Source organism: Protopterus annectens, chromosome 9.part0 (genome assembly GCF_019279795.1).
Source record: "Protopterus annectens isolate FY-2018-M chromosome 9.part0, PAN1.0, whole genome shotgun sequence".
In the NCBI taxonomy this organism is placed as follows: Eukaryota; Metazoa; Chordata; order Ceratodontiformes; family Protopteridae; genus Protopterus; species Protopterus annectens.
In genome coordinates, this window is record NC_056743.1 from 167,837,421 (window position 1) to 167,851,613 (window position 14,193).

At 40.1% G+C, this 14,193-nt stretch overlaps 1 protein-coding gene across 1 annotated transcript in view; it reads right to left on the reverse strand.

The window, feature by feature from the left end:
- The window catches only part of LOC122810505, a 1,366,849-nt gene that overhangs the window by 1,220,397 nt on the left and 132,259 nt on the right, over positions 1-14,193 (reverse strand). The window contains exon 2 of the mRNA XM_044082087.1: positions 12,756-13,103. Coding sequence (XP_043938022.1) covers positions 12,756-13,103 — 348 coding nt within the window. The remainder of the gene's footprint in view (positions 1-12,755; positions 13,104-14,193) is intronic.

A 14,193-nucleotide genomic window follows, 5' to 3' on the forward strand; every position in this document is an offset into this window, starting at 1 on the left:
CTTTAGATGTGGAAGGTGCAAGGTGTGTGATAAAGTTAAGAACATCTCAGGCACTTTCATTAATGGAAATAAGTTTACTGCCCTGGGATCTTACAATTGCTGCACAACTGAGGCTGTGTATGCCATTGGATGTGATTGCCTACTTGTAAAGTGGTACATAGGTCAAACCAGAAGAATGGTGAAAAGAAGAATTATGGAGCATTTGGGGGATGTGAGGCATGTCAGGCTTAATAATCCAGTAGCCCGGCATTTCCATGCTGTTCACAATGGCAATACTAATAGTCTATTTTTTCTGTTTTAAATAAACTTTATGCAGCACAAGGCATGGAATATGGGCACATCTTGTTAAGGATGGAAAGTAGATATAATATCAATTTTGGAACCCTTTGGCCTCAGGGGCTTAATGTGGAGTTTTATTTATATGTATAGGATGAAATATTTTAACATGGACCATTCTAAGGATGTACAGATGCATAGAATAAAGATTTACATGTACAAGATGAAATGTTTTAGCATTTGCTAATCCAAAGATGTACAGTTGATTTTGTATGATAATTTTAAATTATTATCTTAAATGCAATAGAAGGTGTTGTACTTTAAAAGCATTTTGATATAATTTAAATGTTTCTGAAGCATTTTAAATGTCCTGGATGCACTTAAACTTTTATTGACTCACTGATTAATTAATTTATCAATTATTGTATAACTGAATTGAATTGAATAATGAATGTAGTGAAATGTATATAAACTACACCATTCTTGTGAGTAATTATTCCCTGGAAGGCTTGATGCCAAAGTACTAGGAGCACAGTAAATGTGGATGGTGACCGTTTCTCTATTTGTCAGTGTGTTTTTTGTCTTTGGCGAGTTGATTCGTGGAGTGATGTTTTGGGAGTCTAATATTTAACAACTCTAAAAGCCAAAGTAGCAGAGGTATTAACCTTTTTCCCCTAACCTTTCCATGGTTCTACTATCTTTATCAGAGGGCAATAACTTAGGAGAAGGCATAAACTGATATGGTTCGTCAGTGGCCAAAAACACAACAGAAAGGTCAGCAGAAGGAAATCTGTCCAAAAATTTAAAGTTCTCAGGCACTCTACAGAATCTATCAGGTTTCTTGAGGGCAGAGGGCTGAGAATCTGTAGCCTTAGAAGCATTAGAAAATGCATCTGACAAGGCAGCTAAGACAGGATGAACAACAGAAGGCCTAGGAGAATCCATCTGCAGCAACTCAAAATACCATTTTGAACCTCAGAAACTGGAGCACAAACCCATTTAAAAAACTCCATCAGCTTAGAGATGGTGTACCCAACAGAAATATCTTCAAAGGGATTATCATGACTGGTAAAATCCTTTTCCTCTGAACCATAATCCAAAGGAGAAGGAATCTGAGAAGAGTAAGCAAGGGATTCCTCATCAAAATCCACCTCCTCCTCAGAGGAACCCTGTTCCCTGGGTCTTTTGAGTGGGTAAAGGACTAAGGAGGGGGTGGACAGATACACCCTTAGGAGGTCTTAAAGCCATCAAAGCACTAAACAAGCCCTGAGTAAATGACTGCCATTCACTTTGTAGATCTTTAGGAACAGAAGGAATATGTTTAATCTTTTGCTTTTTTAAGTGGGGCTTCCGCCTTATGAAAAGTAGAAGGCTCTGACCCAGAACGGTATTCAATGACAGTAGCAGGGACTTCTCTGACAAGGATTTGAGGAACCCCCTAGGCCACTTGGAGATAATCAGCTGTGGTTCTCCTGTACGTTCAAGATGGATGCCTACAATGTTTCCACGGATGTAGTAGAAGGCGGACCTCATTGGCCTCCAACCCAGTCATAGCAGAAGAATACAATGAGGAAGCTGGCAAACCTCTGGGCAAACACTCACCTTGGGAGAGATATCTAGTGGAGGTTGAACAGCAGAAGATTCCGGCCTAGGTTTTTTGGCTTTCTTCTTCTCAGATGGCTGCACCTTGGAGCAGGAAGTTCCATCTATTGTTTCCTTAGCTAAAAGTTTAAGGAGCTGATTTTTTCAGATAAAATGCCAAAAAAAGACTTTCTACTACAATGGATCTTGGGAACAAAGGCCTGAGAGATAGCACATGATGCATGATTGTGACAGCTGCCAGGGCAAAAAAGACACTATTCGCATGGCCTTTTTGGGGAATCTGTCTCGCACGCTGGCATTTACCCTTCCTGGAGGGCATGAAACCCCACAACAATAAAATAAAATAAAGATAAGTAAAGCAAAACCCAAATGGGGCACTTATTTGCAATGCTTAGTGACCAACAAAAACGGGCAATCAGATAGATGATCAAAAGATGGCATTCGGACTGGGGCAAAAGGTTTAAGGGTACGTCTGGACATCACCTTTATGCCATAGTCTACCCAAGGAGCATACATGTTGACGCATGGTATACCTTAAAGCAACCAAAAGGCTTTGGTATACTGACTAGACATTGGGTCGCCCTTGGCAGGGAATCCGTACTGTAATGAATACTGCAACAGTGAAATGGAAAGACATCAATAGACCAAGAAGAAAAGGAGAAACATGTGCATCCTGAAGGAAAAGATGACAAAAAATAGTAGGGAGAAGGGAGGGAGAGAATACCAGTGAAGGGAAGGACATCTTCCACCATGGTGAGATTTTACACAACTGTACTACGTCCTTCCATATCACTGTTGCAGTATTCCTTAGTAAAGGGAGAATACAAAAGCTCAAGAGGAAACTTGGAAAGAGGAAGGCCCAACAGAGCCCTCAAGAAAGCTTTGCACAACAGCCATGGCAAATCCAGCTCTCGCCCTGGAAACCACATCCAGCTTGTAATGTTTAGTAAGTATAGGCAGAAGTCCAAGTAGCTGCTTCAAGGATGAAATTGGTATCCAATCCCTTGAAAAAACTCCAGAGGAAGCCATAGCCTTGGTAGAATGAGCCTTTACAGAAGCATAAAAGACTCTGAATAACAAAAGGAAATGGCCTTAGAAATCCAAGAAGAAATGGTTTGCTTAGAAACAGCCAAACCTGGAGATCTAGGATGAAAGGAAACAAAAACTGCTCTAATTTGTAACACCTTGAGCATAAAAGGATTAGTACAGACATGCTGTCCCTATGAAAAACTACAAAAGGTGGTACAGCCATAAGTGCCTGAAGCTTAGACACCCTTCTAAAAACAGTCTTCCATATACAAAGCTGCAAGGAAGCTGAAGCTGCAATCTCGAAAGCAGCTCAAATTAAATTTTCAAGAACAAAATTAAGGTCCTAGAAAGGAGGAATAGGCTTCCTGGGAGGCCGAATACTAAGGATGCCTTTAAGAAATTATTTGACCTTAAACCTAGAAGCCAAAGGAAAAAGTCAAACGCAGACAAGAAGAAATAGCTGAAAGGTGAGTTTTAACTAAAAAGAGTATGCCAACCCAACATTGAGCAATTGACGCAAATAAGAGAACCAAAGGAACTTCCACAGAAAGTGGATCCTGGTTATAAGCAAGACACCAGCCAGACGATCTTTTCCATTTGGCTAAATAAGATTTTCTGGAAGTGGGTTTCATGGCATCCTGCACAACCCAAAGCACATCCTTAGAAAAAAGGTGCCTAAAAGGGATCAAAACCTTACCACCCAGTGTCAGCTGAAAAGTAGACAAGTGAGGATGGGCGATAGACTCCTTGTCTTGTGTGAGTAGGTCCACCCTGTAAGATAACTTGTAGTGACTGCCCTTGTCTAGGTGCAGAAAAAGAGGGAACCAATGCTGTCTGGGCCAAAAGGGAGTCGTCAACAATATTATGGAAGGCTCCAGTTCTATCTTCAACAGGACCCTCTGTATGAGAGGATGGGGAAGGAAGTCCGAGAGAAGCATCCCCTTCCAAGAAAAAGACAAGACATCCACCTTCCATGACAGAGAACTTGAGAGTCTGGTGCAAAAGAGAGGAAACTACCTGTTCAGAGGGGAGGCAAAAAGATCTACCTGAGGAGTACCCCCACTGGTGGGCAATGTCCAGAAACACATCTCTGTGAAGCATCCACTCATCAGTCTGTGTTATGGACCTGCTCAGGGAGTCTGCCACAAGGTTCTGTTATGAAGGACTATAAACAACCTAGACAGTCACGTGATACTGGAAGCCAGATACCAAACCTAAAGAACTAGTCTGCACAGGAGGCAAGACTGTGTCACCCCCTGTAAAGATCCTGAGAGGCCCCGAAGGAATAGAGTATGGAAGGCCTGAAGAGCAAGGAGGATAGCTCTCGTCTCCTTGATGTTGATATGGTTCACCCTCTGATTAATGGATCAATGGCCCTGAACCTCTAAAAAGTCAAAGGAAACCCCCCCCTCCAAGCCAGCATCTGAGGCATGTAAAAAAAAGTTCCTGAGAGGGGACTGGGGGCTGAAAAGGAAGCCCTGGGTTGAGAGACAGTTGATGAATCCACCACTGAATCTCTAGTTTGAGGCATGTAAGAAAGGAAACTAGAAAGTCCAATGGATGAGAATGTTGAAGCCATACTGACTTTAGGAACTATTGTAGTTTTCTCATATGAAGTCCAGCAAAAATTTCCTGAAATGGAAATGAATAGGGAGAAGAAGATAGGCATCCTTGAGATCCACAAAGACTAGGAAAGCCTGTGGTAGAAGAAGAAGAAACAGGGTCTGAGGAGACCGCATTTAAAGGGAAGGAACCTTCAGAAATGTATTGAGCTGAGAAAGATCCAGATTGGGCCTCCAAGGTGCCTTTTTTTCTGAGAACCAAAAACATTCCAGAAAAAAATCCTTTTCCCCTTTCAGGAGCAGAAATTGTTTGGATGGTGCCTTGAGACAAAAGGCTCCGAAGTACATCCGGGAAAAAAATACAGCTGTTCCTGAAGAGGTTGAGGAATGCCCAAAAAAGGAGGAAGGTATTTCCAAATCATGAAATACCCCTGACAAATGATGGACAGAACCCAAGAATCCTGAATGATTAACCAATTGTGAAGAGACAGGGAAAGACGAAGAGATAAAGGAACCTGACTTAGGAGGGAGGGAAGAAAGTAGTCAGAGAGAACTTGGCTTGTCTGGAAAATGAAGATTCTAAGTAATAGGAGGCTGGAGTAGACTTAGCAGCAGGAGCTCTTACAGAACCCTTTTTACTTTTTGGGAGGAGGGTGAGATTGTCTACATATAAAGACAGGTTTGGAAGGATAATTCCTCTGAAATTTGGGAACAAGTGAAACAAAAATACGTTTCAATTCCTGCAAGACCTTGCACTTATCCTGTAGAGACTTAAAAAGCTTAGCAGATGCAGAATCAGAGAGATTTTTATTGTCAAGAGGAGCATCTATCAATTTAGCCTTAATATCATCAGGCAAAGGTTGAAGCTGAAGCCAAGATTAACATCTTAGCATAGAACCAAAGGCAGCAACTGTAGAAGAAGCATAAGCTGCATCATAACTACAATTAACAGAATGACAGACCACTTGAGAAGAGGAGCCCAGCAAAAAGAGGGATACAATCTGACAGAAAAGCTAAAACATCCATGATCATATGGTTCTTACAGTTAGTTGCCCAAAAGGACAGGGTAGCAGCAGTGTACACCTTTTTGCCCAACCTTTCCATGGCCCTACTGTCCTTGTCAGAAAGGAAGCAATTTAGTAGAAGGCAACAATTTGAAAGGTTTATAAGAAGAAACAGAGACAACAGAAGGATCAACAGAAGGACATTTGTAAAGAAACTTACAATCATTAAGCACCTTATAAAACCTATCATGTTTTTTAGGGGCTGGGGACTGGGAATCAGGGGCCTGAGAAACTGCTGAAAAGGTATCTAACAAGGCAGCAAGGATAAGAGGGACATGAGAGGGCTTGGGAGACTCCATTTATACCTCTTCTGGATGTCAAAAACCTGGGTACAGTCCCATTTAAAAAATATTCCATCATACAAGAGGTGGTACCCCCAAAGGAAGGTTCTTCAAAGGGAGAATATGGATGAATGGAGTCCTCCTCAGAACCATATTCTAATGAAAAAGGAATCAGAGAGTAGGCTAGAGACTCTTTTCCAGAGTCCAATTTTTCATTGGTAGAGTCCTGCTCCCTAGGTCTCTTAAAAGGAATAGACAACTGGGAGGTGGGGGGCCAGGAACAGAAACCCCTTGGGAGGCTTCAAGGCCATGAGAGCATTAAACATCCCCTGTGTAAAATTCTGCCACTCATGCTGAGGATCATTAGGAGCGGGGGAAATTTTTTTTTTTTTTTGCTGCTTTTTTAAAGGGACATCAGCCCTAAAGATCTTGGGAGGTATGGACAGTTGTAGACATTCAACCAACATAGTGGGAATCTCCTCCCCAACAAAAATCTGTGCAACACCCCACAAATACAATCAGTTATGGTTCCTCCCTCAACATCCATGACAGACATCTTCAGAGCCTCCGAAGATGTGAGAGAAGTCAGCTCCATGCCAGCCTCCAAAACAGTCGCAGCAGGGGAATCCAATGGAATAACCTGATGATTCTCCAGGCTTTCACCAGCCTCGAAGGCGACATCTAGGAGAGGTGGTACAGCAGACAAATCCAAGCTAACTTTCTGTTGTTGTTCTTGGCAGACTGCTTGCCTTCAGGCTGGGACAGTACTGCCATTGCAACCTGCGCCAACAACTTTAGACATTGGTTCTCTAGGTAGATATATAAGGAGAAGAGATGACTACGAAGAGTCTTGGGGACAGATGCTTGACAAATCAGGCACAAGAGAGTCAGGGAAGCACCCAAGCAAAACCACTGCTCGTGACAGTCCTTATGGGGAATCTGTCTCCCACACTGAAATCTTCCCTTTCTGGATAGCATGTACCCTCCCAACAAAGAAAAAGGACAAGATAAAAAGAAAAAGCCCAATGGGACACATCTGAAAAGGACTTGGTAACCATCTGAAATGAAGGAGCATTCAAACCAATTATTGAACTGGGCTTTTGGACTGCCGGCAAAGTAGTTCTGAGGTACGTACATCTGTATGTCACCTTTATGGCCTATGGCATGTGTGTGACGTGTGAAATTCTTCTAAAAAACATAAGGTTTTATTATACTGCTGAAAACACAAGGCAATCCCAATGGCAAAAAAAAAAAGCAGGAAACAGTTGATTCACTCTATCGGTTTAATGTAGAATAGACACAATATACATGAAGCGCTTTTCGTCTTGTAAATACAAAGACTTCTTCAGATGTAAAAAGCCACATTTAAAAATGTTTTAAATACCAGTAATACCTAGTCATGTGGTCCCGGTCCACCCAATAGAGGTTACCCGTGAGTAAAATTTTTAAATTAGGGTGGCAAAACACCTTTCATTGTGATGTCGTTATCTACAAAAGCACTTTTCATCGCAAATTTTACTACATGGTACACAACGAATTGGTACCTAGTACCATTACTACTTATAAAAACAACAAAAAATGACAAAAATGTGTGCAAATAATTGTAGTTTAACCTACGTTACTATGTGTTCACATAAAATCTAACCATATTTTCTGAGAGAATTATTTTTTTAAAATATTACCTAATGGTCTAAAAACCTACTATTTAAAATAAACCCGTACATTCTACATGCTAAAAGACATAGACATAGTTACCTAGTGCATCTTTAAATCAATTACTACATTTATATTGTTGATACTCATTTACCTTTCCAGAACCTTAAGCTTAAGTACACTGGCAATAGTCCACATTTCATTTAGTCCTGGGTAATTATATGCATTCATTAAGATCTGCCAGTATAACTCTCTGACTTCCAGCAAGAGAGTACTAGGACCCCCTCTTGGGTCATATGGAATTTGGTCTATCACCATGTACCCAAAGTTGTGTGTACTGTGATCATTTACATGTTCGGCCAGTGAGTTGTCAAGCTTACTTTTACTGATGGCATACTGGTACAAATTAACAACTTGGATTATGAGCAAGAATACGGGTTCTTAACAACAGATGTAAAGGACCTGTACACCTCTATACCACACCAAACAGGTATTGAACGGGTAATGTTATTCCTAAAGTCAAGAGGGGAAAACGACTCAAATTTCACTGATAGAATGATGTCTAGTATGATGTCTAGTAGTTAACCTATCAAATAATTTCTTAATGTTTGGAAAAACAATACTATCTCCAGAAGGTAGGTGTCACCATGGGGTCTCCATGTGGCGGCAGTTTTGCCAACATAGTTATGGCAAAATGGGAAAATGATTTTATCCAAACAAAAGAAAGTATTCAAGAACAAACCTACTTTTAAATGGTGATAGACCAAATTCCATATGACCCAAGAGGGGGTCCTAGTACTCTCTTGCTGGAAGTCAGAGTTATACTGGCAGATCTTAATGAATGCATATAATTACCCAGGACTAAAAGAAATGTGTACTATTGCCAGTGTGCTTAAGCTTAAGGCTCTGGAAAGGTAAATGAGTATCAATAGAAATGTAGTAATTGATTTACAGATGCACTAGGTAACTATGTCTATGTCTTTTGGCATGTAGAATGTACGGGTTTATTTTAAACAGTAGGTCTTTAGACCATTAGGTAATCTTTTAAAAAATGAGTTCTCTTAGAAAAATATGGTTAGATTTTATATGTGAACACATAGGAACGGAGGTTAAACTACGATTATTTACACACATTTTTGTTGTTTTTATAAGTAGTAATGGTACTAGGTACTAATTCGTTGTGTACCATGTAGTAAAATTTGTGGTGAAAAGTGCTTTTGTAGATAATAACATCACAATGAAAGGTATTTTGTCACCTTAATTTAAAAATTTTACTCACGGGTAACCTCAATTGGGTGGACTGGGACCACATGACTAGGTATTACTAGTACTTAAAACATTTTTAAATGTGGATTTTTACATCTGAAGTCTTTGTATTTACGAGACGAAAAGCACTTCATGTATATTGTGTCTTTACTCTACATTAAATCGATAGAGTGGATCAACTATTTCCTGCTTTTTTCGCCATTGGGATTGCCTTGTGTTTTCAGCAGTTTGTTTGTTCCGTTTACAGCTTTATTATACTGGGCAGCTGTAGGGCTACCCTTTGTCAGGGGATCCCTTTATTAAGGAATACCGGAACAGTTATATGGAAGGACATCGGTAGACATTTGATCACTGTTGCAGTAGCCTTAGCTACATGGGTTATATCCTACACAGGATATAATGGCCGACCAGTTTTCAAAGTTTCAGGACACCTTCCACATGCCCAAACCAATAGTCAGCTCAAACAGAGCTGACTAAAAGTCAGCTTTCAGCCTCAAACCCTTCAAAGATTTCATGCCAATTGAGAGAGGGAAGCTAAGCTCGGAGGGGACATTGTTAGGAAAAAAAAAAGATATACATCTACAATATGGCATAAAAAAGACACACAAACAAGGGGGATGGAGGGAGTGGCTACACCAGCAGTGATCATTCAAACATCTACTGTTATGGCAAGTTTACTTACACAACTGTACTATATTCATCATATTGACACTGCTGAAGTAACCTTGGCTATATGGATAAATTACCATAGCTTAGAAAACTGGGAGGTAGAAGGGAAAGTGTCCAGGAGCCCTTGGAGAATGGTTCTAGCAAAGCATGTCATAGACCTGGAAAAGGAATTAGTTTATAGTGCATTCTAAAAGTATGCACAGATGACAAAGCTGCTGCCTCTACAAAACCTCTGGAGTCCATCATTTTCCAAAAAACACAGATGAAGCCAAGGCCCTGGTAAAAATAAGCCTTGACCCTGCCTGTAATACTTTGTTGTAGTGGGAATAACAAAAGGCAATAGCCTGAGGCAACCATTTGGAAACACTCTGCTTTGACAATGATTGTACTTTCTTCTTACCTTCACAACAGATGAGCAAATGATAGCAAGTTCTGAAAGGTTTTGCTCTGAAAAGAGCACCAGAGTTTTTGTGGACATCCAAGGTATGAAGTATCCCTTCATCATCATTTTTGGGCTCTGGAAAAACAGCAAGGAGATACACAGGTTGGCTTAAGGTAAACTTGGATAACATTATGAGACTTATTTTATGAATAAAGGACCCATACCTCTGTGAAGATGTGATAAAGGGCTGACCCACAGTAAGAGCTTGCAACTCGGATAGTCTTCCCGCACTTGTCAGAACAATCGGCAAAACTGTTTTCCATGTTAAGAACCTCAACTGGCCAGATGAATTGGTTCAAATAGAGCAAATATTAGCTTCTCTAATACAAAATTATAGATCTCAGGAGGAGTCACAGGTTTTCTGGGAGGCCTTTAATGTGAAACCCCTTTCAAAATCATTTTGATATGAGACTGCATTGAAAGAGGGGGATCCATGGGCAGACATGCTGAAATGGCCAGAAATTATCCTTGACAGAGGAGTGAGACAGGCTATAGAAAATAAACTTTCACAAATACTGTAAAACCAGAGAACTGCTTGGCCTGAATGGGTACTGTATTTTTTTTTCAATGGCACCCACTAGAAAACCTTTTCCCATTAGCTAATATCTAATTTTCTAGTAATAGGCTTTCTTGCCTCCATTAATACCTACTGTATATGTCCTCAGAAAAGATTTGGCTAAAAGGTATTAACACCCTATCATCCAGTCAGTTAGATGGAGTTTTGGGGGGGTCTGGATGTATCAACACTCCTTATCTTGTATGAGGAGACCCAGTCTGTGATGAAACTTGTGTTACTTGCCCATGGCCAATTCCAAAGGAAGAGAGATCCAATGTTGTCTAATCCAGAAGGAAGTCACCACAATGGTCTTTGGGGAGTCCTTCTGAATCTTCAGAAGTACCTTCGATATCAGTGGAAAGGGTAGAAAAGCATAAAAGAACATTCCTGTCAATGGAAAAAAGCCATCTGTCTTCCAGCCCTTCTTGTATGAAGTTCAGGAACAGAATTTTGACCGTTGTTTAGAGAGGAGGCAAAAAGGAACATGAGGAATTCCCCAGAAATGGATGAAATCTGGGAAGACCCCCTAATTCAGTTTCCATTAGTGAAGGTCTGCTCTGATCCTGCTCAGCTTGTTTGCTACAGAGTTTTGCTCTGAAGGGACGCAAGATGCCTATAGAGTGGGATTTTGCTGTAAAGCTATACCCCATGCTAACATGGCCAGTCTGCATAGCAGGTAAGACTTGGTTCCCCTTGCTTGTTGATGCATCACATCACTGCCGTATTGCCTGTAAACACTTGAAGAGGTCCCACAGATCACAGATGACTTGAGAACTGAGAGTCTGAAAAGAGCTAACCCCTCTTTTAAGTTTGTGTTTTGGCCTGTCTTTTTTGTCCCAAACACCTTAAACATGTATGCCCATTGACATGTCTCCCCAAGCAGTCTGGTACACTTGTGGTGACTGCTTTGGAGCAGGAGGAGAAATGGGAAAACTGGATTCTGAAAAATATATGTCCCCACAAGCTGATCTCCCTTTTCACAGATCCCAAAACTTGAATTTGTAAAGACAGAGGGTGTTGATGATGGGACCAAAGAGATTTCAAATACTACTGTATCTTTTGAGACATGCAAGAGTTATCATGAGAATCATGGAAGCCATACAACCCAAAATCCTGAGGTATTCCCTCACTGAGGCAGTAGCCTGAACAGAAAATCCCTGGAACAGATCTAGATATACAACTATTTGCTCCTGTGAAGAATGTACTGAGATGTCTAGCAGGCACTCTAGAAGCAGAATTCAGTGAGATGTAGTCAGAAAAGACTACTGAATGTTTTCTTGGAATCCCCACCTGTGTAGGACAGTAGTTTTAAACAAATTTTAATAGCATTTTATCATCTTTTCTTCTTCTTTCGGCTTTTCCCGGTTAGGGGTCGCCACAGCGGATCATCTGTCCGCTCATGATTGGCAGTGGAGTTTTATGGTGTTGAGTTGCCAGTCCAGCGCCCAACCTTCCACAGAAGGCATACACATGCACACACGCACACCTAGGGCCAATTTAGAGTGTCCAATCCACCTAATGGCGTTTTATCATAAAAGTAAAAAAGTGCATTCCTATTTAAAATTACATAAGTCACCAGGCAGTCAAAAAATCCTTATTTTTATAAGTAGATGTAAGTAAAAAGTTAATGTGGAAGGTTTGCCCCCCCCCCCCCGAAGAAATCTTATTTGCTCAGGAAAGGAACAGCATTAGCTGACCATCAATCCTCAAAAGCCTACAGAGAAGCACTCTTCTCAGGAACAGAAAAGTTCTGAACGGCTTGGTGCTCAAACGACTTGGGCATGTGGAAAGTGCCCTGAAGCATTGGAAGCTGGCAGGCTGCTATATCCTCTACAGGATATAACCCATATAGCTAAGGCTACTGCAGCAACAATCATAATGATAAACATCTATGTATTAGACAATGATCACTACTTCAGCTATAAATCAGCAGAAAGTCATCACCCTGGCACATTAGCATTGAAATGCCTTGAGAAGTGATTGATGTACCAGACAGACCAATCATAGCAGTATTCAGAGAGAAAAAAAAAACACAAAGTAAAACTAAAACTGAATGAACCTCATAAAAAAGAAAATACATATTAAAATTAGGTGAAAATAAGGAAACTAGTGTACTGAAGTTTAACATTTTTTTTGTTTCAAGAATATAATATATATGCTTAAATGTTTATCAATTTTTCTAACAAAATGTTAGAAATGCTGGGGCCATCAGAGCACATACAAACAATTCAAAGAAAGAGTTACTATGTTCCAAGCCAGAAAGCAAATACTCAGCGAAGTCCCAAAGCAGCAAATAAGGGATATCCACAGACCTTGTCAGGACAGTTGTGAAAACTATACAACTATTTGTCTTACCGGAAACTTGCAAACGAGATCTTCCTTCTGCTTTTTCTGGAGTAACATACACTACACACTCATATTCTCCTTCTTCACTCAACTTCACATGCTGCAGATGTAAGGAAGCATTTCCATATTTTACTCCATCTTTGTACACTTTAGCACCATCCCTTTCACTGAAATGTTCCACATTTTTTACAGAATATATCTTGGTTTTCTTTATACCGTTGAAATAATTCCACAAGATGCCAACACTTTCAAGTTGTAACTCTGAACCTGGAAAGCCGGTTATTAAACATTTCAAGAGAACATCTTCATTAAGAAGTGCATTTACAGTGGACTTATCCATGTCCACTGCAATCTGCGCTGTAAAAAAAAAATACACAGTGAGAATGGACACACCCTTTGTATAATTTTGATGTCTGCAAAATTACAATTAATCAATTATGTGAAGTTTCAACTTAAAATGTTCATATAATACAGGCCTCCTGCAAGATCAATAAGATAAAAACACTGGAAAGAATAAAACCTTACAAAGCAGTTAGACCAGTCACCTTCTCTCATTAAAATATATACACTTTCTTACATCACACAGTTTTTACAGTTTAATTTGTTGCTGTATGTTTCCAATCCTCTATTAACTGCACTAGCCTACACGTCAAAACTGACAATAAGGTTCGACTTTATCTCTGCGAGATTTCTACATGCATTTTAAGTTTGTTTGTTGAATAGATAAATGACCTGCTCTACGTCCCCTTTTCAGTCATGACCTAGGTCAAATGGCAAAGGCATGAAACACGAGAAGATATATAAACAAATATAATAATTCAGGTAACAGTTACAGTTTTGAAGATTCAGATATTACACCATGACAGTTGCTAATTAACATGCAATAAAATGCATGAAAAAGTAATAATATTACAACACAAATTTTAAGCAACACATACAGCTGTACACTCGAGGTAAGAGAAAGATCCAATGTCAAGCAGGTTAACAGGCTTCTGCATCCACAATTAAAAAGAAAAGATTAAGCCAAGCAGACTTATTTCATTAAATAGCAAATGAGAGAAACTGAAGCAAAGAAAGTGGAAAAAACTTACTCTAACCTACATCTAGAAGCATACAAGTTAAGATGTTTATTCTTACACTCCAGACAATTTTTGTGGGAGTCAGACAAAATATTCCAGAGCCATGGACAGAGTTTAATAAGGCCTTTTTTCCCAATCTCAGGGCTGTAGCTAGGTGTACACAGCAGTAACATACCAGTAGACGAAGATTTTAGAAAGTATTCCAAAGACTGAAAATGTGGCCCCCATGTTAAAGGTGTGTAATGCTCACACATAAGCAGTTAACAGTAAGGAAGAGAAGTTGTGCTCTTAGAATTACAGGAGGCCAGCTGTGTTTAGGCAGAACAACAGCCATGTTCTCCGACCAAGAGAGGTGAAACTAAATGCTT